Below are 23,593 nucleotides of genomic sequence, written 5' to 3'. Positions count from 1 at the left end.
TCACTGAAGCAGTACCCCTGGGTTATTGCACTTATTAAATTAGGAGCTGTAAAGCAACTGGGTAAATAATAAATTGCTAGGAGGAAATAAATAAAAAATAAAACCCGGCACCCATTGCAGTTATTAGTCCTGATGAGTGAATTAGGTGTGGAAACAGCAGCTTTGAAGTTCGGCTCATTAAATCACACACCAATTCAGCACTTATTAGGTCTCCAGCCAGAGATATCGAGCCCTGGAAGATGGGGTTGGTGTTAGCAGGAGCTGTCACTGCTGCTGCTCCGTGCAGCCTGTGAGGCTCCTGCTGCTGGCTGGGCTGGGAGAGAAGGAGTGAAAGCCCCATCTCCTGGTGCCCTGAGAGTTTGGGAGTTGTGGGGTTTGGCCCTGAAGGAGGAGCTCAGAAAGGGGGTGCTAACCACAAACGTTCACAGGGAGTCAGGAAGGTGTGGAAGATGGGGTGGGAGGGGGTTCCCACAGCTGGGATTTCACACAGCCTCAGCCACCACCGCAGTGTCTGCCTCAGGAAGCTGGGCTCCTTCCACTGAGCAGCAGAAACCCACATTTCAGAGGCTTCCCCATAACCCTCACCCATCCATCCATCCATCCATGATCCATCATCCATCCATCCATGATCCATCATCCATCCATCCATCCATCCATCCATCCATCCATCATCCATCATCCATCATCCATCCATCATCCATCCATCATCCATCATCCATCATCCATCATCCATCCATCCATCATCCATCCATCATCCATCCATCATCCATCCATCATCCATCATCCATCATCCATCATCCATCATCCATCCATCCATGATCCATCATCCATCCATCCATCCATCCATCCATCCATCATCCATCCATCCATCATCCATCCATCCATCCATCCATCCATCCATCCATCATCCATCATCCATCCATCCATCATCCATCCATCCATCCATCCATCCATCCATCATCCATCCATCCATCATCCATCCATCCATCCATCCATCCATCCATCCATCCATCATCCATCATCCATCCATCCATCATCCATCCATCCATCCATCCATCCATCATCCATCAATCATCCATCATCCATCCATCCATCATCCATCCATCCATCCATCCATCATCCATCATCCATCAGCCATCATCCATCATCCATCATCCATCCATCATCCATCCATCTTCCATCCATCATCCATCATCCATCATCCATCATCCATCCATCCATCATCCATCCATCATCCACCCATCCATCATCCATCATCCATCATCCATCCATCCATCATCCATCATCCATCCATCATCCATCATCCATCCATCCATCCATCATCCATCCATCCATCCATCATCCATCCATCCATCCATCATCCATCATCCATCATCCATCCATCCATCATCCATCATCCATCATCCATCCATCATCCATCATCCATCATCCATCCATCCATCATCCATCATCCATCCATCATCCATCCATCCGTCATCCATCCGTTCATCCATCCATCATCCATCCATCATCCATCCATCATCCATCCATCCATCATCCATCATCCATCCATCATCCATCCATCATCCATCCATCATCCATCCATCCATCCATCATCCATCATCCATCCATCCATCCATCCATCCATCCATCATCCATCATCCATCCATCATCCATCCCTCCATCCTTCCCCACAACCCTCATCTCCTCATCTCCCCACACGTGTCCCCTGCCAGCTGGCACTGAGTGCCAACCCTGGATGTCACCCACATCCCAGGCCAACAGCCACGGGCACAGAAAATTTTGTAATTTTACAAAATTACAAAACAATTTTACAAAAATTGTTTTGTAAAAAACAATTTGAAAATCCCTTCCTGGAGCACAACGCTCACCTTAAAACACCACCTGGTTTTTCTCCAGCCTGACTCCTTTCATAAATTTGCACCCTAATGGGTTACAGAGATCTTAAAAGCAGAGATCTCTGCTAGAGCTCGGTGTCACACAGGGCCCTGCTGGCCTCGTGTCTCCGAAGTTATGAGGTTAAAGGAATAACACATTTTGCAGCCTTCATTTTTCCCATATGTTAGGAAAGATAAGGTCACGGTTTCCAGCTCTTTTTTTTTTTTTTTTTGCAGCCACGATACTCGGAAATCTATTTTTATAGTGAAAATTCTGGGTTCTCAGCAGACAGGCTGATCCCAGGAGCAGAGAGCTGCGAGGGAAAAGTGTGGTGGGAGAGAACAATGCGGTGCTGGCAGTTCCCAGTGCTCACACGCTTCCAGGACCAGAGCTTTCCACTTCATCCTCTGGAGCTGTGGCTTTGTGGAGAAGGACATGTCAGGAGATGCCAGCTTGAAATGAAAAACACCTCAGGCATCCCCTGGCAACTTCTGCACCTCGTTTTTTGTGTCCTTTCTGGGGCTGGCAGGGGGCACTGGTGACCCCAGCAGGACAGAGGGTTTGTCCTCAGGTGATTTTTGGGTTTGTTTTGCTGCCTGTCCGAGCAGTGCCTGTTAGCAGGATGAGCTCCCCGGGAGGGATCTGCTGCAATAACCCTCAGGCTGCTGCTCTGGGCATTATTCTCCCAGTTTGTGCCCACCAGGGTCCCACCCCTGGTGATGTTTGCGCTGCTGGGGCTCAGCCCTGCAGGGCCAGGCCCTTCTTGTGCCCAGCAGTGTCAGGAGCAAGGCACAGCCCCAGTCCTGATGGGCATCCTGGGGCTGATCCTTCATCCCTGGGGCTGATCCTTCATCACTGGGACAGATCCTCCATCCCTGAGGCTGATCCTCCATCCCTGGGCCCCTCCATCCCTGGGGATTCCCTCCATCCCTGGGGCTGATCCTCCTTTCCTGGGGCTGATCCCTCATCCTTGGGATTGATCTTTCATCCCTGGGGCTGATCCTCCATCCCTGGGGCTGATCTTTCATCCTTTGGACTGATTCTCCATCTCTGAGGCTGATCCTCCATCCCTGGGACAGATCCTCCATCCCTGGGGTTGATCCTCCATCCCTGGGCTGATCCTCCATCCCTGGGACAGATCCTCCATCCCTGGGGCTGATCCTCCATCCCTGGGGATTCCCTCCATCCCTGGGGCTGATCCTCCTTTCCTGGGGCTGATCCCTCATCCTTGGGATTGAACTTTCATCCCTGGGGCTGATCCTCCATCCCTGGGGCTGCCCTCTATCCCTGGGATGATCCTTCATCCGTGGGACTGATCCTCCATCCCTGGGGTTGATCCTCCATCCCTGGGGTGGATCCTCCATCCCTGGGCCCCTCTATCCCTGGGGATTCCCTCCATCCCTGGGGATTCCCTCTATCTCCAGGGCTGCTCTCCCTCCCTCCCTGTGCTCAGCCCACCCCTCAGCCTGCCCCTCACTGCCCTGACCCCTTCTGCCCTACAAAATCCTCTGTGGGGTGGTTCACTGGGGATTCAGCCAGAGGTTGGACTCGATGCCCTTGGAGGTCTTTCCCAGCCTAATGATTCCACGATTCTCTGACTCTTTGATTCTCCGATCCCTTTTCCTCCCCTCCCTCCCCGTTCCCTGCTCTCAGCAGCCTCCTCCGGTTGTCATAACAACGATCACCAGCCGTGCCAGCCCTTCCAGCCCTTCCAGCTCCTCCTGGGAGGGAGCCACGGCCCCAAACCATCTGGCCGAGGTGGGCAGGAGCCCAGGGCAGAGGGACAGGGGCTGTGTCCCCTCTGTCACACGGGGCACGGGAGGAGCTGTCCCTGACTGCATCCCCAGCCATCCCTCCTCCTCCTCCTCCTCCTCCTCCCAGCTCCCTGGGGACCCAAATCCCCGGAGCCGAATCCCCGTTCCTCACAGGCTCGGTGGAGCCCCAGATCCCTGGAGTCTGAGCCTCTCCTCCCCTCTGTGTGACACCAGCCCCAGGCACAGCTGGGATCAGAGCAGAGCAGACTGAGGTGCAGATTAAGGAATCCCAGATTCCAGCTGGGATCAGAGCAGAGCAGAGTGAGGTACAGATTTTAAGGAATCCCAGATTCCAGCTGGGATCAGAGCAGAGCAGACTGAGGTGCAGATTAAGGAATCCCAGATTCCAGCTGGGATCAGAGCAGAGCAGACTGAGGTGCAGATTAAGGAATCCCAGATTCCAGCTGGGATCAGAGCAGAGCAGATTGAGGTGCAGATTAAGGAATCCCAGATTCCAGCTGGGATCAGAGCAGATCAGACTGAGGTGCAGATTAAGGAATCCCAGATTCCAGCTGGGATCAGAGCAGAGCAGATTGAGGTGCAGATTAAGGAATCCCAGATTCCAGCTGGGATCAGAGCAGAGCAGATTGAGGTGCAGATTAAGGAATCCCAGATTCCAGCTGGGATCAGAGCAGAGCAGACTGAGGTGCAGATTAAGGAATCCCAGATTCCAGCTGGGATCAGAGCAGAGCAGACTGAGGTGCAGATTAAGGAATCCCAGATTCCAGCTGGGATTAGGGGAGCCAGGTCTGCAGGCACAGCCAGAGCTGCTCCAGAGGACACTGGGGGTACTGGACTGTGCCGCAGAAAATCCATCGAATCCCAGGTCTTAAAGAAATCTCTTCTGTGGCTGGCAGTGGATTCAAACCCCTCGGGAGCAGCTTCTTCTGAGCATCTGCCTCATCCCTGGAAGTGTCCCAGGCCAGGCTGGACGGGGCTCGGAGCAGCCTGGGACAGTGGGAGGTGTCCCTGCCCATGGGCACAAGATGATTTTTAGTGTCTTTTCCAGGTGATTCCTCACCTGACAGGCCCATGAAAGGTCAAAGACTGAAGATTTCTAAGGTGCTTTTATGGCTGCGATGCACATCAGGGCCTGGTTATGAGAGGAATCCTCCTCCCTGAGCTGCTGGGAGGCTGAACCTGGGCAGAAGGAGCGACCATTTCACCGTGGGACTCGAGGATTTCCAAAGAACAGCAGGAATTTCATCCTCCCAGAGAGAGGGAGGCACTGGTTTGAACTTCTCGGAGTGTTTTCACCACCTTCCCTTCTCCACACGGCTGCACTTCCCAGGGGAGCCAGCCTGGAGCCTCAGCCAAGGGATTCTGAGCAGTTCCATCCCACATTTGTCTCCCCAGGGCAGGAAATGTCTGCTCTGGGTCGGGAAAACAAAGGCTCCCTCGGAGGAAGGAATTTCTTGGGACACCTGATTAATTGGAGCCTCTCTGGAGATCTTTGTGACCCAAATTGGCTCCAGGTTTGGGGTTTAACTGCAGCGTTCTCAGGCTGCCTCCAGCAGGTTTAAACATTGCAGGAATGATTTATTTCTCTTTTTAAGGAAAAAATTATTCCCCTACTGAATGTCAGGAGGGGCTGGGGGTGGAACAAACGTCACCATCCCATTTCCTCCAGGCAAGGCTCACTGCCTTCCACCCCCAGAGAGGAAAATCCAAGTGGTCAGCAGGGAATCTTCACACATCTCCAGCTTTTATTTTGTTTTTGGGTGCTCCATCCACTTCTCCTGCAGCTCAGGGGCAGCAGCAGGAATGGGAAGCCCCTGGAGCAAGGGGGTGGCACCCAAAGCTCGGCCCCGCTGGGCTGGAGTGGGCAGCCCACAGCTGGGGAAACTGAGGCAAGGAGGCCTGGGAATTGGGTGCAGCTCCTTCCTGGAAAAGCAGATTTTGCTGAATTCCGGGGGATCTCAGCGAGGGGGAGGGCAGGGGTTTGTCCCCAGCACCTCTCCCTCCTCTCCACACACAAATTTTCTGAGATTAGCACAGACCCACCAACCTCCCCCAGCCCTGCCCTCACCTCCCTCTTTAGAATTCAGCCCTGGAGAAGTGAAATATTCACTGTTCCCCCAGGGAGCAGCGGGTTCTGCTGCCCCAGCTGCAACACCACAGGGAGAAATCCCACCTGGATTGTTTTTTTGGAGGAGTTTTTGAGGCCCTGGGGCCGATGGGGTGAAGAGGAGCAGGGCAGGAGCTGCCCAGAAGGATTTCCAGGTGAATAAAGGGAATTCATGCTCTAAGGGCAGCCCAATTCCTTGTGAGGTACAAGTGGAAGGGGGAAATTCCAGACATTTTTTATAATTTTCCTATTCTTTTTTCCCCTAAAATTTGTGTCCAAGGCTCTGAGCGCTCTGCTCCAGTGGGATCTGTCCCTGCCCACAGCAGGGGCTGGAACTGGATGATTTTAAGGTCCTTTCCAGCCCAAACAAGTCTGGCATTGTGGGAATTCAGCCTGACCTCTGAGCATCCATCGCTTGTGGTCTCAGCCCTGTGAGGAGGAAAAACTGGGGGGGGGAAAGGAAGAAAAACTGGGGAGAAAAAAATACAATTATGTATTTTATAATTGTGTAAAAATACAATTTCCATGAGGGCAGCACTCCCCCTGCACTGGGGGGTCAGCAGAACCAGGATTTATCCAGATGTGCCAGGTGGACCTGGGAAATGAAAGGGGAATTAAAGAGTGCCACTCACACACGTAGTGATATGTTGGGACTTTAAAATTTATTCCAACATGCTGTTTTTTTAAAAATACGCCCAGACCGAGCAGACAATCTGAGCTGTAGTAAAGGCAATATTATACTTGTAAAAACTTCTCATTCACAGTACAGATGTCATTTACAATAAGGGTCACAAACATCAAATACTGAATATTTTTCCTTTTTTTTTTTTTTTCTGTTTTCTTGTTTTTTGTGTGTTTTTTTCTTTTTTTTTTTTTTGTTGTTTTTACATCAGACTGTGCTTTTTACCTGCAGTTTTTGTTTTGTTTTTTTTTCTTTCTTTTTTTTTTTTTTTTGCACTGATATAACCATACAGACATTGCAAGATGCAAGTGTAGAAACCGGAGTTCAAATAAAATTACAGGCAAAACTACCAAATTCCATTGGACGCTGTACATATTTACAGTACCATTTTTTTGGAATGTATTGCCATTTTAAGAACATATAGAAACTTTCTACAGACTATTCCACTTACAGAATACATACACCTTTTAGAAAAAAAGGCAAATATTTATCTTACATGAGACCATGTATATTAAATTTGCGTACACATTATTAATTATTATTATTATTAATTAATTTTTTTTTACATTACATTTACTAAAGTGATCGTAAGTGCCATCATATCTCAGTAATGAAAACAGATTGGTTTTATGCCATCAGGACTGATGTTTTTTAATTTATTTATTTTTTCTTTTTTTCTCTTTTTTTGTGTTTTATTTATTTTTATTTTTTTTTTTGTAAATAAGTTACAATACGTTTTTATTTGTAAATACTGTGCAATAGACAGAAATGTTAAAAGGAAAGGAAAGACAAAAAGCAAATGATGAAGAGAGGAAAAGCAAGGAGAGCAGGGAAGGGCTAGATCAAATCCTGGAGGATTTTGCACGGAAATTGGGATCATTTGAATGACTTCTCCGAGGATATTGCTTGTTCAGGTGCTGTCCCTGTGGATTTTGGACAAAACCAGGGGCAGGGAAAGCTGCAGATTTGTTGAGGAGGGGGAGGCAGAGCCCCAGCCCCAGCAGGAAGGATTTGGGATGCTCTGGGTGGGAATTCCCTGCTCTGGCCCAGGGGCCAGCAGGAGCCAGCAGCTCGGACAGGGCTGGATTTGGGATCAGAGCATTTGGGACTGGTGGGACACTGGGGACACCAGGGCTGGGATGTCACCCCTCAGGAGCAGGTGACATTTCTCAGTGGAAAGCTGGAAGTTCTCAGCTATTTCATGATGAAATAGCCAGCAGGGTATCCAGCCAAGGACCTGGGGATACTCGAGGCTGGCAGAGCTCTGCCTCGAGCATGGTGTGGTTTTGGGGAGCCCTCTCCTCATCCCATGGTCTGCTCGGCCCTGCAAGGCCCCGAGCTCAGTTTAGGAACTGAATTCCTGCTGCAGCTCCAGGGAGTTCCTGAAACTCCAGAGGTGCTCGGGATCAAGGTCCAAGAGCTTTGTGAGCTCTGGATGTCAGCCCTGGTGTGAGGAGCGCTGTCAGGGAGTGACTGCAGGAGGATTTCTGGCTGCCAGAGCATCCCTGTGGAATCCAGGACCTGCACGGGTGGGAGCCACCGAAACAGCTCAGCAGGGAGGGAAATATCCCAGGGATTGGGGTGATGGAGCAGCCAGAGCACACAGCAGCAGCCAGGCCGTGTGCCCTCACCGATTATAAACCGGAGAAGCTCTGCTGTGAGAAAAGCGAGGGGGTTTTATTTCCACCTGCTGCTGAAAAGGAAGGGCCGGGCTCCGCTTTTTCGTTTGCCTATTTGCATTATTAATACATTCTCTGGCAATTAATGCCGCTAATTGCCCTGCAAAGCAACAGAGCCGCCCTCGCAGCCCTTGTGGGAAGCAAAAAGGGATTTCCCGTCCCGGTTTTGCAGGGAGAACAGACACTGGGAGCGACGCGAAAATCAGCGCCCGGCAATGGGCTCTGAGCGAGGGGACCCGGCTGGGAGCGGCGGCCGGCGCTGAGGGTTGGGAATAACCACATCCCGAGGAAAATCCCGGGAATGCCATCCCTGCGGGATGCACAGAGGGCACAGGGAGCCGCTCTTGCCCAGGTGCGTGCCCGCAGACAGAGATGCTGGTGCTGGCGGGCAGCGGCTCCCTCGGAGCTGGCAGTGCGACCATTAGCCCTTAATTAGCAATTAGCTGTTTTTATGGGGAGCCGTCTCGCCCCTTGGGTACAGCGTGAAGCACCATTTCAACCCCAGCCAGAGAAGCCAAACTGGGTTAGGACTCGGCTTTTTTTGTGCCCATCTCCTGAGTTTGCGGCGGTCCCTGCCTGCCCCGCTCCGTGGCTGCCGGGCTGGGGATGGGATCCGGGCAGGGAATGGCCCCGGGAGCTCCTCACCCTTTCCCAAACTCCTTTTCCTGGCTTTTTTTTGGCCCCGGGTGAAAGGATCTGGATGGCTACACACAAACTGTGCGGATGCTCTGCAGCTGAGATGCTGGGAAAACTTAAAAATCCTGATAATGACAATAATAATTATTATATATATATATATATATATATACACACACAAATATATAATATATAATATATAATATATAATATATAATATATAATATATAATATATAATATATAATATATAATATATAATATATAATATATAATATATAATATATAATACATAATATATTATATATAATATATTATATAATATATTATATTATGTTATATATAACGTATATTATATATTGTATATTTTATATTATATATTATATTATATATATTACATATTATATATTATATATATGTGTGTATTCTATATATATATATATAATAATAATAATAATAAAAAGCCCTCCACAACAACAATAAAATAATCAATAAACCCATGTAAAGACTTCGGGGGTTTCTCGAGCTTTTTTTTCCCCCCTCCCCCTCTTCCCACAAATGACAGAGCAGAAAAAAAATAAAAAATCCACACAAAATTTAAATAAGATTAAAGATTGAAATGCAGCTACAGAAGAAAGCTGAGCAGATTTGATCTAGCCCAAAACCAGACACAACCACTGTGGTATTTTTATGTGCCATATATATATATATATATATTTATATATATATATATATATGTGTGTGTGTGTGTGTAAAATCAAATACAAGAAGCTACCTTGGATCAAGTTAAGAGTGTGACAAGGGGCAGAAAGTGGCAGGAATCTGGGAATTTCATGGATGGTTTCCAGGGATGCCGACACCAGCCCTGAGCACTCCGCTCCCACTCACCCAGGAGTTAAGCGCGTATTAAACTCGGGCTTAAAGCCTGGGGAGGGTTTAAACTGCAGCTTAAGAGCTCGAGTCCAGCCCTGCTCCTGCCTCTGGAGCTGCCCGCGGGAGCAGCTTCCAGGCTCGGCGCCAAAAAAGGGGGAGATGGCAAAAAGGGAAAGCTGATAAAAGCTCTAATTAGGGTTCTGGACATCGTTTTGGTCAGTGTCACAGCCTTAATGGTATTTCCATGATATCTTCTTTTTTGTACTTCGTTTCCTTTACAAGAAGAGCAAAAGGAAAGAAAAAAAAAAAAGAATGAAAAGTAGAAAAAATGACAGAAGGTTATTAAAAAATTTCTATTCTTTGCCCGTGAAACGGGAACAGTTCATAGCTCATCAAGTCTGGCAAGGAAATATGTTCTCATTCAGGATTTTATTTGATTCTTTTTATTTAATTTTTTTTTTGTATTTTTATTTTTTTTTAAAAAGTGTATTACGTACCCGATAAAGTGGAACAGCTCTGAAAGAAGAAAGAACTGGTCCACTGGTTAAATATTTATATCTTTTTATATTTTTTAATTTTTCTCTTTTTTTTTTTTTCTTTTTTTTTCTTTTTTTTTGTTAAAAAATAAAACAAAAAAAACAGGTTTGTACAGATTCCATAGACCAGAAAACCCTCAGAAGTAGTAAAGAACCTGCTGGGGCAAACGACTTGAAGCTTTGTGGTTTAAAAAGTTGTGACAGAGGAATGGCTCCGTCAGGGTAGCTCTGGATTTGGTACAGGATTTATCGGCAGTTGAGGTCTTTGCTCTGCCAGGGATGCTGATCCCGAAAATTCTGCTCCGGAAAAAGCTGCAGCGCATGCACAACAAGCTGACTTTGCAAGCAGTCACCATTCAGCGTCACATTTTCATCTCCCAAAAACAGCCAAAAACGGGGCCTGTCCGCGCCAGAAGGGCTGAGCTGGGGATGTCCCACGGGGGAAAAGAAATAAAGGTGAGAACAAGAGCCAGAGTCACCGAGAGGCTCGGCAGAGCCCAGAGCCTTCCTCATCCCTGGAGCTCCCAGAGCACCGGGAGCCAGCCTGGGGTGGGGTGGGATGGGATGGGATCCATGGGATGGGATCCATGGGATGGGATGGGATGGGATGGGATGGGATGGGATCCATGGGATGGGATGGGATGGGATGGGATGGGATGGGATGGGATGGGATGGGATGGGATGATGGGACAGGATGGGACACGTGGATGGCATGGGATCGGATGGGATGATGGGATGGAACAGGATGGGATGGGATGGGATGGGATGATGGGATGATGGGATGGCATGGGATGGGATAATGAGATGATGGGATTGGATGATGGGATGATGGGATGGAACAGGATGGGATGGAACAGGATGGGATGGGATCCATGGGATGGGTTGATGGGACAGGACAGGATGGGATGGGATGGGATCCATGGGATGGGATGGGATGGGATGGGATGGGATGGGATGGGATGGGATGGGATGGGATGGGATGGGATGGGACAGGATGGGACACGTGGATGGGATGGGATGATGGGATGGAACAGGATGGGATGGGATGGGTTGATGGGACAGGACAGGACAGGATGGGATGGGATGATGGGATGATGGGATGGGATGGGATGGGATAATGAGATGATGGAATGGGATGGGATGGGATGATGGGATGGAACAGGATGGGATGGGATAATGAGATGATGGGATGATGGGATGATGGGATGATGGGATGGAACAGGATGGGATGGGATGGGATGGGATGGGACAGGACAGGATGGAGTGGATGATGGGACAGGACAGGATGGGATGGGATAATGGGATGCAATGAGGGCAGTTTGAATTGTCCACAACTCAAACATGCTGGAGGGAGAAAAGAAAGGATTCCAAGGCCGAGTTCACCCCCCTCCGACATCAAGGGAGGGTTTGCAGAGGCTCCCCCAGCCCAGGGAGGGCTCAAGCACGGGCAGGGCTTTGCCGGGCGCCGCGGGAGGATTAAAGCAAAGCAAGCAGGAGGCTCGTCCAGCGAGAGACCCTTCCTGGCACGGGCTCTACATTCACACATTCCTACCTTCTCGCAGGAAAACCTTTGAAGAAGAAGAACTTTTTTTCTTTTTTTCCTTTTTTTTTCGGTTTTTTTTGTCCCTTTTTTTTTTTTTTTCTTAAGAAAAGTGCTTTGCTGGGTTCTGCAGGAGGAGGGAGGGCTGCTCGCAGTTCGTTCTCCTCTTTTTGAGGGACAATTCCTCTCCCTGCACACAAGGAACCTCCCCTGCTCAAGGAAGTGCTACTTTCAGTCACAAGGTCAGGGTAAACACGTTTTTCAAATGTAAAGCAGTTTCAACTGTTTAAAGCACGACCATAGGGATGCCAGGAAAAAAAAAAATAAAAAAAAACAACAACCAAAAAAAAAAAACCCAAGCACTTTGCAATAATTAAATAAAGCATGTAATAAATACGAATCATAAACTTCTGTACACAGGAGCAAGGGTTTGGGGTTTTTTCTTTTTCTTTTTTTTTTTTTTTTTAATCATTTAATCAATATAAAAAAAAAGTTTTTTTTTTTCTGTTTTGCTTTTGTTTTCAGTGCATCTTCTCACTCTTTAAAATACTTAACCCTTTCCTTTCTGCATCTCTCAGGCCCAGGATAACGCGCACCTAAATGGCAAAAAAGACAAGGTCTAACAAACCCCCTTTCCAAAAAACTCTAAAAAAATATTCACAGCCTCAAACAGTTTTGTACATTTCAAGCAACAAAAGGTATAGAAAAAGGCACAAGTAACTGCATACATGTGGAGATAATACCAGACTGGGACAAAGAAAACCAGGAATTTTCCATGGGTTTGGTCATTCACTAGAGTGCTTCTTATGATTATACTAAAGGAAATAGTGTTGAAAATGTCTGTTGATTTTACAGAGGAAGCCTAAAGGTGGAACAGCTGGCGGAGGCTTAAGTACTTCCCGCGTTTTCATCCACCTTTTTGTGAGTTTGACCTAAATCGGAGTGCTCTGGGTGTGGGCTGCTCCCGCCGGGCTCTCCGGAGAGGTTCCTGGGGCGCAGGGAGCAGGGCTGGGGGTGGCCAGGGGGGGCTTCTGAGGGGCTGTCCCTGGCCAGCGAGGGGACGGCTGAGATGAAAGTGCAGGCTGGTTCCGAAGGGCTGCTCGAGCTGCCCGCTTGCTGCTTGCCCGTGGCTTTGGAGGGCTCTTCCGAGGCCGAGGGCTCCGGAGAGGGTTCCTGGGGCGCGCCGGGGCTGCCTGGGGACACCGGGGGCTCCGCCAGGCTGGGCTCGGCCTCAAGCTCCTGCTGAAGCTCACTAGTCCTCGTCTTCTCCTCCGAGAGGCCACCACCCGCCCGCTCCGGGGACAGGGCGAACTTGGAGACCTTGGCCACGGGGGACACGGACTCTGGAGGGCTTCGGGGCTCCTCGTCCCTGCTGGCAGCCCGGCTGAGCTGGGCGGAGGAGAAGTGTCCGGCTTGGAGGGGCAGCACGGGGCCGGGCACCAGGCTGGCGTGGGAGCTGGGCCTGGCCTGCACCATCTGGATGCCCCCGATGGGGATCATGGGGTACGGGGTCCTGGCGAGCTGCTGCGAGTGCAGCGGGAGGTGGCTGAAGATGTTCTCCTCGCCTCGGCCGGGAGCGTGGAGGTCGTGAGGGGGCTGAAGGGGCCGGGGGCACGAGGGCTGCGGGGCGCCGGGGGAGCAGGGCGGGCTGCGGGGTTCCGTCTTCTGCGCCGGGGGGAAAAAGAGAGCCGGGTCAGTGGGACACACGGGGGATTGGCCTCGGCAGCAGCAGCAAGGGCTGTGGTCAGTGTTTTAATCTGATTTTTGGGGAGCTCAGTCACTTGAGGGATGTGTGGAACCCCGGAGCTTTAAGGTGTGGGGCAGCACAACGCGCAGCGTTTCACTTCTGGGGGAAATACGCCCAGGGTGTGCTGGGGCACAGATCCAGGGGTTTGGTTTAGGCCTGGATCGTTATAAAATCAGAGAATTATCTGGTTGGAAGGGACCTTTAAAGGCCATCTTGTCCAACCCCCTGCCGTGGGCAGGGACATCCTTAATTATCCCAGGTGGCTCCCAGCCCCGTCCAACCTGGCCTTGGGCTCTCCCAGGGATCCAGGGGCAGCCACAGCTTCTCTGGGCACCCTGTGCCAGCGCCTCACCACCCTCAGAGTAAAAAATTCCCTCCTCAGCTCTAGTCTGGATCTCCCCTCTTTTAGTTTAAAACCATTACCCCTGCTCTGAGCTGCCTCTGAAACGCTGCCAGTGTTTGCTGCCAGCTGATCCCTGTCAGTGCAGGGGGTCCCTGAGAGCCCAGAATGAGGCTGTTTATTTATTTATGTATTTATTCTCACTGTGCTTTCCTAAAAAAGCATCCTCACAGCTGCTGAGTGCAGGGATGCTCGCAGTGAGAGGTGGCATCAACACCCAGCAGTGGGGTCCCCACCACCACCACCACCACCCTCACGGGGTGCTCTGTGCAAATCAAGGGTTCCGACCCTACACTTTACCTTTTCCTCTTTCTTTCTCGGTGCTTCCCATAGTTTCCTAACGTACATCATGGAGAGATATGTGGCTAAACAGAAATGGATTAATTAGTGATGAGGTAATGACTAAATCCCTGCACAGGACTCCCAAGAAGAGAAAGCGACAAAAACCGAAATCAACTTTTGATTAAGATGGGGTTGGAGCTAAAATGTGAGGATCCACTGGAGGGCACATTTCTTTGTAGGACTATGGGGAATAATTCCCTGGTCCTGTGAGCTGGATCCCTGAGGAGGCAGCAGAGGAAAGCAGCAAAAGAGAACAGGAAAGAGAAAAAGGAAGAGCCACCAAAGGTAGCGTGTGCTGGGTCAGCAGTGACAAGCCCAAACACCGCTAAATATTTATTGTCTAAGTCACTTCAGGGATGCTGGGAAAGCCCAAACAAATATTTCAGTGGTGCAACCATGACCACGAGGAGAGACTGCCCTAAGCAGGGCCAGTGGGAAGAGAGATGATCGTGGTGAGACCTGGCAGCAAGCCTGACACTGGAACTGAGCTAAGATCATCTTCAAGTTCTGTATGGGACTTGATAAACCCTCCTCGGGTCTCTCTGTCTCTTGTGGCCTTACCAGGAATGTGAATTTTGCAATGGAAGCCCAGCTGTCCATTGTGCTGATAAAGGGGAATTTTTCCGTGTGGGTTTTTGCCGTTGCTTTGGGGGCACATGGAAAAGTAACAGTGGCGGCTCTGGGTGAGGAAAAGCAGCAGGAAAACGAAGCCAAAAGGTAAATGTGAGCAAAGGAGCTGAAAGGTGGGAATGGCAGACAAGCAGGGCTTAAAACGTTGTCTCCTGCTGTGGATTTGGGAGCTGAGGGGATTTGCTCCAAGCAGGGGCAGCAGAAAGTTGCCCTGACAGAAGAGTTGAAGGATGAGGGCTCCCAGAGCCCTGAGGTTCACCACAAGAAGTGAATTGACAGGAAAGGGAAACAGCATTAAAGGAAGCCAAGGTTTGGACCTAAAATAAAGGGGAGTCTCTGAGGAGGTGAGACAAAGACTCGGGGTGGGAAGGAGGAGGAAGGAGGCACCACAGGATGGGAGGTTAGCATGGGAGAAGCCCTGGCTCAGCATCTGGGGTGGCAGGGGATCAATAACGGCCTCTCTCTGTCCCTGGGGGCTGCAGCCTCTCCCCACAGCCCGTGGATCTCACGGTCAGCAGCACAACTGACAGCAGAGCCAGGCACTCCAGCAGGAATGGGAAACATCCCACCAAAGCCCACATCAATCTGCCTGCTGGGATAGCACTGGGAGGAACAGGCGATTTTCCTTTACCCACAGGATTTGATTTATCCAGCGGGGAGATTAAATAATGCTCTGGAGCCAGTGGGAAACCCCTCTCTGTGCTGAGGAGAGGAGGGAGATGAAATGAGAGATGTCCAAACAAACATTTCTCAGCCGCTCATCCACCCTGTGGGTGGACACAGGGCTCAGCCAGGGCTGCTGCAGGGCTGGCTCAGGCCACTGACCGCTGGAAAATGGTCACAGCTCCAGCCCAGCCGGGAAAACCTCAGGGATGGGAATGAAATTCCCAGGAACACAAAGGCTCTTGGTGACAATTAATCATGAAGAAGCTGTCCTCACTGATTGTCCCAGCAGGACTGGCTGGCTCAGGAGTGGGAATAACCCCTTGGAGAAGGGATAACTCTATGTCTCTCTGACTGAGAAGGGCCCAAATGGCTGCGAAACCCAGTGCTGTCCCCTGTCCCTGTTCTCCGGGTCCCTGTGCACTTCTGCATCCCAGCCTTCACCAAAAGCCGTGTCAGAGACCACCCCGTGGGGACCAGAGGGCAGCAGGGCTCTGGACTTACCAGCTTGGACTCGTAGAGCTGTAAGTTTTTGCCAAAGAACCTGTGAGGTAGAGGCATCGAAGAGAATATCCCGGGCTGGGCTTGATACGAGCTTGGAACTTTGTCCTCTGCTGATTTGCTAGTGCCAGGCAAGTCCTCTTTGCCAGGGGGTGGATACCTGGACAGCTCCAAGCAGCCTGGAGACAAGACTTTCTTCAGGGAGAAGTACCTCAGGGACGCCATCTCTCTGCTGGGCGACGAGCGCCGGGCAGGGGACGCTTCTCCATCGGGGGCGAGGGCAGTCCTGGGGGACAGCTCCCTCCGGGGGGACAGGTGCCTGCTGGGCGACAGCTCGAGCCTTGGGGACACACATCTCAGGGGAGACGCCTCCCTCCTGGGAGAGGGGCGCTGGCAGGGGGACAGCCCCCTCCCCGGGGACAGGCACCTCAGGGAGGGCAGCTCTGCCGTGGGGGAGAAGCGTTTGGGGGAGGTTTCGTTTTTGGTCAGTAAGTGCTTCCTCGCTATCATTGGTCTGCTGCTGCCACCCCCTCTGCCACAGTCCTGGCTCGGGGACCACCTTTTCCTCGGGGAGGTGTCTTTGGAGCTGGACAGGTCCACGACCAAGGACATCTGTGGCCTTGTGACAGACTCTCTCTCAGCGGGAGCCAGGCGCTCGGTGGAGGTCAAAGCTGGTCTGTGGAGGCTCAGGAAGCTGTGGCACACAGCAACGTCGCTGCTGTCTGCTGACCACTTGGTCTCCAGCCCTGAGGAGGAGGAGGAGGAGGCCTGCTGGCCTTCCCCTGCTTCTGGGCTGCTGGAAGCAGCTTCTTGAGCTGTGGGTGTTTCTGTGCCTTCCTCTTGAGGAGAAGGGGAGCCCCCCGAAGAGTGCGGCAGGAGGGCGCCGGGTTTGCCTTCTGGCAGCTTCGGTGCTGGCTCGTCCTGGCTCTCCTCTTCCTCCTCATCTTCCTCGTCCTCATTGTCGTCATCGTCGTCAGATTCCTCAAGGTCTGAAAACTGGTGTTCCTCGATGGGCTCAGATCCCTCCCGCCCCTCAGAGTCCTGGAAAAGGTCTTCACTGGTTCCTGGAGGCAAACGCAAAGCACAGAGTGTGAAACACACACTCAGGGGTTATTTTTGTGTTAAATCTGCTCACAAAACACACGTTCAGGGCTATTTCTGTGCTAAATCCACTCACAAAACACATGTAAGGGCTATTTCTGTGTTAAATCCACTCACAAAACACATTTAAAGGCTATTTCTGTGTTAAATCCACTCACAAAACACATGTAAGGGCTATTTCTGTGTTAAATCCACTCACAAAACACATTTAAAGGCTATTTCTGTGCTAAATCTGCTCACAAAACACATGTAAGGGGCTATTTCTGTGTTAAATCCACTCACAAAACACATGTAAGGGGCTATTTCTGTGTTAAATCCACTCACAAAACACATGTAAGGGGCTATTTCTGTGTTAAATCCACTCACAAAACACACGTTCAGGGCTATTTCTGTGTTAAATCCACTCACAAAACACATTTAAAGGCTATTTCTGTGCTAAATCTGCTCACAAAACACATGTAAGGGGCTATTTCTGTGTTAAATCCACTCACAAAACACATTTAAAGGCTATTTCTGTGCTAAATCTGCTCACAAAACACATGTAAGGGGCTATTTCTGTGTTAAATCCACTCACAAAACACATGTAAGGGCTATTTCTGTGTTAAATCCACTCACAAAACACACGTTCAGGGCTATTTCTGTGCTAAATCCACTCACAAAACACATGTAAGGGGCTATTTCTGTGCTAAATCTGCTCACAAGCTCTAAAGGCACAAGAGGAGAGAGGACCTGGCTGTTCCTAGGTCTGATTATCTCACTTTGAAGCTGCAGCTTGCCCTCTCTGGTGATCCCAGTAGGTCCCAGTAGATCCCACTCTACCCCAGTTACAGTTCCAGCTGTCAGCACACACAGCCCTCGGTCCCCTCTGTGCACCCACCACAATCTTTATTTGCTCTAAAATACAAAAAAAAAATCCCTTTAATAGATGCGAACAGCAACACCTTCATCCTTCAGTGGGGTTTGATAATTATTTGTTACAATGGTGACTCCAGAATACCCAAAGCTGCCACCAACTGCACGTGTTGGGCTTTTTCCTGCCTGGATTTCATGACAGATAAACACCAGCAAGGCAGGACTTTTGCTAAAAAATCAAACAAGGGGACGGAAGGAACCTCTGTGGATTTTTCCCTGGGTGGGATAAATTCCAGCTGTGGTTCAAAGGGTTTGGGGCTTTGTAAATCAGAGCTTGGAGGATAAAAAAGCAAATTCCAAAGGGTTTGAAATATTTCTGCGGGTTAAAATACATCTCTCTGCCGCTTGAAGGGGCAGCGGGAGCTTTCCGAGCTGGGTAAATCGCGGTGAGGCCGCAGAGGAGGGCCGGGAGCAGCCGCTGGATGTCACTGCAGCTCGGCAGAGGCACCGCGGGGACACCGGCACTGCCGCGGGGACACGCCCGGGACACGGGACAGCGGAGCCGGGCAGTGCGTGACAGCCGGGTGACAGCTGTGTGACAGCTGTGTGACAGCCGGGTGACAGCTGTGTGACAGCCGGGGGACAGCCGGGGGACAGCCGGGTGACAGCCGGGTGACACCTTGGTGTGACACCTATGTGACAGCCGGGTGACACCTTGGTGTGACACCTATGTGACAGCCGGGTGACAGCTGTGTGACAGCCGGGTGACAGCCGGGTGACAGCTGTGTGACAGCCGGGTGACAGCTGTGTGACAGCCGGGGGACAGCCGGGGGACAGCCGGGTGACAGCCGGGTGACACCTTGGTGTGACACCTGTGTGACAGCTGGGTGTAATACCCAGGTGACAGCCAGGTGACAGCCGGGTGACAGCCGGGTGACACCTAGGTGTGACACCTGTGTGACAGCTGGGTGACAGCTGGGTGACAGCCGGGGGACAGCCGGGTGACAGCTGGGTGATACCTTGGTGTGACACCTGTGTGACAGCTGTGTGTAGTACCCGTGTGCCAGCCGGGTGACAGCCAGGTGACAGCTGGGTGACAGCTGTGTGTAATACCCAGGTGACAGCCGGGTGACACCTAGGTGTGACACCTGTGTGACAGCTGGGTGACAACCGGCTGACAGCTGGGTGACACCTCGGTGTGACACCTGGGTGACAGCTGTGTGTAATACCCGTGTGACAGCTGGGTGACAGCCGGGGGACAGCTGGGTGACACCTGTGTGTGACACCTGTGTGACAGCTGTGTTTGATACCCGGGTGACAGCTGTGTGACAGCCAGGTGACACCTTGGTGTGACACCTGGATGACAGCTGTGTGACACCTAGGTGTGACAGCTGTGTGACAGCTGTGTGACACCTGGGTGTGATACCTGTGTGACACCCGGGTGACAGCTGGGTGACAGCTGGGTGTGTGATAACTGTGTGACAGCTGTGTGTGACAGCTGTGTGACACCTGGGTGACAGCTGGGTAACAGCTGTGTGACAGCTGTGTGACACCTGGGTGACAGCTGGGTAACAGCTGTGTGACAGCTGTGTGACAGCCGGGTGACACCTGGGTGACAGCTGGGTGACACCTGTGTGTGACACCTGGGTGACAGCTGGGTGACACCTGGGTGTGATACCCATGTGACAGCTGGGTATGATACCTGTGTGACACCTGTGTACCACCTGTGACACCTGTGTGACACCCACGTGCCCCCCATGTGCCAGCTGTGTGTGCCAGCTGTGTGTGCCAGCTGTGTGTGCCAGCTGTGTGTGCCACCTGTGTGACACCTGCATGTGACATCGGTGACAGTGTGTGCCACCCATGTGCTAGCTGTGTGTGACAGTGTGTGCCACCTGTGTGACAGATGTGTGACAGATGTGTGCCAGCTGGGAGTGACACCAGTGTGACACCTGGGTGACACCTGCATGTGACACCTGTGACAGTGTGTGCCCCCCCTGTGCCAGCTGGGTGTGACACCTGTGACAGTGTGTGCCACCCCTGTGCCACCCGTGTGCCACCCGTGTGTGCCACCTGTGTGACACCCATGTGCCACCTGTGTGCCAGCTGTGTGCCAGCTGGGAGTGACACCTGTGTGCCAGCTGTGTGCCAGCTGTGTGTGACAGCTGTGACAGTGTGTGCCACCCCTGTGCCACCCCTGTGCCACCCGTGTGTGCCAGCTGTGTGTGCCACCCGTGTGTGCCAGCTGTGTGCCAGCTGTGTGTGACACCGGTGACAGTGTGTGCCACCCCTGTGCCACCCGTGTGCCACCCCTGTGCCAGCTAGGAGTGACACTTGTATGCCAGCTGTGTGTGCCAGCTGTGACAGTGTGTGCCACCCCTGTGCCACCCGTGTGCCACCCGTGTGTGCCAGATCCCGTCCCTGCTGTCCCCCAGCTCAGCCTGGCTCTCTGCTCCCTCCCGCCGTGCCCTGTCCCTGTCCCAGCTGTCCCTCACCCGCTCAGGGCACATTTTGGGCAGCAGCTCGCGGTGGCTCCAGAGGGGACATGTCCCCATGTCCCCATGTCCCCACGTCCCCTGGAGGGGCTGCAAAGCCCGGTTTTGTTCCTCTGGAATGCCAGGCCCTTTCCAGTGCCCGCTCCCCAAGCGCTCGGCATTCCCAGCCATGGATTTTCCCCTGCTGCTTCCCCAGCCAAGCGTCCTCCTGATCCCGCTTCCAGAAATCCCTGGAGGCAGAGCTGTCCCAGCAGCTCTCCCTGGAGAGGGATTCTGGCTGGCACCGTGAAATCCTACCCGCTGACGGGGCTGCTGGGCCCGGGCTGTTCCCAAACTCCCAGAGGAACTGAGCTCAGAACAAATATTATTCCAAACTCCCAGCTGTAGGCTGAGCCACGCATATTTCCTGCTGGGAACAGGAATGCGTTTCGCTGGCAGAGCTGTGGGCCAGCCCCTGGCTCTGCTTTTGGGGGACAGACAGGAGCTGTGCCTGCTCCTGGTGCTCTCCTCTCTTTGCCCCAGCTGGGGCAGAGCAGGGCCGGGGCTCAGGAGCCAAGGGAAAGTGAAGCCAGCCCCAAACTGAGGAGCTGTTTGCATTTGCCACCACAAATCCCAGCCAGGGAAACATCCCAGTGAGTCCTGGGACACCCCCAGGGAATTGCTTTGGCCTCCTGACACGATCCCTGCAGGCAGGAACAGAGCTCAGGCTTCCAAAATTCATCCTGCTGAGCTCATGGGGAGAGGAAGGGCAGGACACGGAGGGAGGGAGGGAGGGAGGGATGGAGCGAGGAAGGAGAAGAGGGAATTGGTGGGAACGTGTCCCGCCGACAGCTTTGTCTGAGGTTGCATCTCATTCCATGTGTGTTATTTATTCTCCCCAGCTGGTACCACCCCAGCGAGCCCAGCCCAGGCAGGAGTGAGGAATTATACTCCAATCTCCTTTTATAGTAACACCCCTTGCTTTCTGCTGCCCCTTAAATAGAAATACAAACAATCCAGTGAAATACAACCCCGCTTTAAAATAATCCAGGGAGTTTTAGGAACTGCTGCTCCCTCCCTGCCTGCCCCCAGAGGAAAGCACAGCAACCTTCCTGTGCTGCTTTGTGTCACGTGGAAATCACAGCCTATTATTATTATTATTATTATTATTATTATTATTATTATTATTATTATTATTATTATTATTATTATTATTTAATTCAATCAGCCCGTTTAGTTCTTGTTCTGAGCCTCTTTGGAAGGAAGAGAGAGGACACAGGGGAGGGCTGCTTGCAGCCCCTCACCCTGAGAGCAGAGGCTGCGATCCCAGCTGGGATCTGGGATTTCTCACACACCTTTCTGCCGTTCCTGTGTTATTTTCTCATCCATCCAAACGGCCACAGCCATTAGAGGGCAAAATCCCATTTTCTGCCTTTCTCCCTGGCTGCTGTATTTAATATTGATATCAGTGAGCGACGGGCCTTTGCTCATGGAGCAGAATATTCAGAATATTCCCATTCCCAGCGGAAATCCAGAGCTGGTTTAACCAGGTGGGAGGAAGCCTGCCATGGATACAGCTGCCCCACACACAGAAACTTCTGGAAGGGGCTGGGGGTGCTCCCCTCTGTGGTGGGGTGTCCTGCAGGGCAGAGCTCCCTGCTGGCTCCTTCCTGCCCCTCTCTCAGCACCCACAGCTGATGTAGAAAGAGGAAGGTTTTACCTTCTTCGGCTTCCAGATCCACCAGTGAAGATACCAACACGCCCAGCTCCTGACATTTTTTGCTGTGGGCCTTTGACTTCATGTGTTTAGTCAGATTCCCTGAAAAGAAGCAGAAAATATATTTTACTCAAATATGGCTCCTTTTTTTTTCCCCTTTCTTTTTCTTTTTTTTTTCCTCTTTTTTTTTTTTTTTTTTTTTTTTTAGATCATTTTCTTTTTTCTTTTCTTTTTTTTTTTTTTTTTTTCCTTGTGCAAGCTCATCAGTCACTGGTGGGAAAGGAGGATTGGAACCTCATCCCAACACAGCCCCACCTGCCTGGAGGGAGGAAAGAGCCTCAGCACCACAGGGCAGAGCAGCTCCACCCTGGAAATATTCAAAAAACCAGTGGATGTGGCACCTGGGGACGTGGGGCAGTGCTGGTGGCCTTGGCAGTGCTGGGCTGGATGACCTCGGAGGGTTTTTCCAGCTTTAATGATTTTATGAATTTACCATAAAATGAGGGTTTGAGCCGCCAACAAGACGGAAAAACCCTACATTCCCATTTTTCACCCAAAAAAAGAATGGCTGAGGTGCTCTGGAATGCAGCAAAGGGCCGGGAAAACTCAGCTCCCTGAGCAGGAGGAGCCTTGGGAACCTTCTGGAGCTCAGAAAGGTCCTCAAGAGGCTTCCTCGGGGCCAGGATGGGAGGAGCAGGCTCTGGGAGAGGAGAACGGGATGTGGGGTCACTGGGGGCTGCTCTGGGATAACTCCTGGGCATCAGAGGGCACCTCTCTAATTCCACCTCCCAAATTACAGGCAGGTTAATTAGACACTAATTAACCCCACTGGTAGCCCAGGGAAATGCAGAGCAAAGGGGAGCAGTTGCTGGAGGGGGAAAAGCAGGTAGGTGGGAAATGAAATAGAATTAAAGCAAAAATGTCCCATTTTCCCTTTTCCTCTCCTCCAGATCTCTAAAATCCCAGACTGGGATTGGCAGGGACCCTAAAGCCCATCCAGCCCTGTGGGCAGGGACACCTCCCACTGTCCCAGGGTGCTCCAAGCTGGCCCTGGACACTTGCAGGGATTTATGGGCTGAGGGGGGATGAGAAGAAAACCTGGGCCCTGCTGAGGGAATGTTTGAATTTCCCATCCCCTGATGCGCCCTCTGAGGAACTCTGAACACTGAGGAACACCAGGCCTGGCTTGCTCATCAAATAATAAAAAATAAAAGAGGAAAAACAGAATTCTGCCACTTTACTACAACCTCCAGCGAGGACTGAGGTCCTGCAGTCCCAAATCTCCAGTCCCTGAGCTGGTGGGAGCACAGGGAGTCTCTGGATATCAGGGATAAAAATATCCACTATTCACTGCAGCAGAGCATTGCCTGTGGTGCCCTCAGCTCTCAGAGAGTGCCACAACTCACCCAGCTGCCACCTTGATCCCTCCTTAGCCCATGAATTATTTATTTCAGCCCATTTT

The 23,593-nt window shown here is 51.4% G+C and overlaps 1 protein-coding gene across 1 annotated transcript in view; it reads right to left on the bottom strand.

Annotated features, from left to right (window-relative positions):
- Window positions 1-11,825: 11,825 nt before the first annotated feature.
- The window catches only part of HIVEP3 (HIVEP zinc finger 3), a 185,708-nt gene continuing 173,940 nt past the window's right edge, over window positions 11,826-23,593 (bottom strand). Inside the window, exons 9-11 of the mRNA XM_058856761.1 lie at window positions 22,135-22,233; window positions 15,991-17,051; window positions 11,826-13,369 (exon numbers count right to left, since the gene is read on the bottom strand). Coding sequence (XP_058712744.1) covers window positions 12,593-13,369; window positions 15,991-17,051; window positions 22,135-22,233 — 1,937 coding nt within the window. The 3' untranslated portion in view covers window positions 11,826-12,592. The remainder of the gene's footprint in view (window positions 13,370-15,990; window positions 17,052-22,134; window positions 22,234-23,593) is intronic.

Source organism: Poecile atricapillus, chromosome 24 (assembly GCF_030490865.1).
Source record: "Poecile atricapillus isolate bPoeAtr1 chromosome 24, bPoeAtr1.hap1, whole genome shotgun sequence".
NCBI lineage: Eukaryota > Metazoa > Chordata > Aves > Passeriformes > Paridae > Poecile > Poecile atricapillus.
The sequence above is the reverse complement of the archived record's forward strand: the minus strand, read 5'-3'. Positions and strand labels throughout refer to the sequence as shown.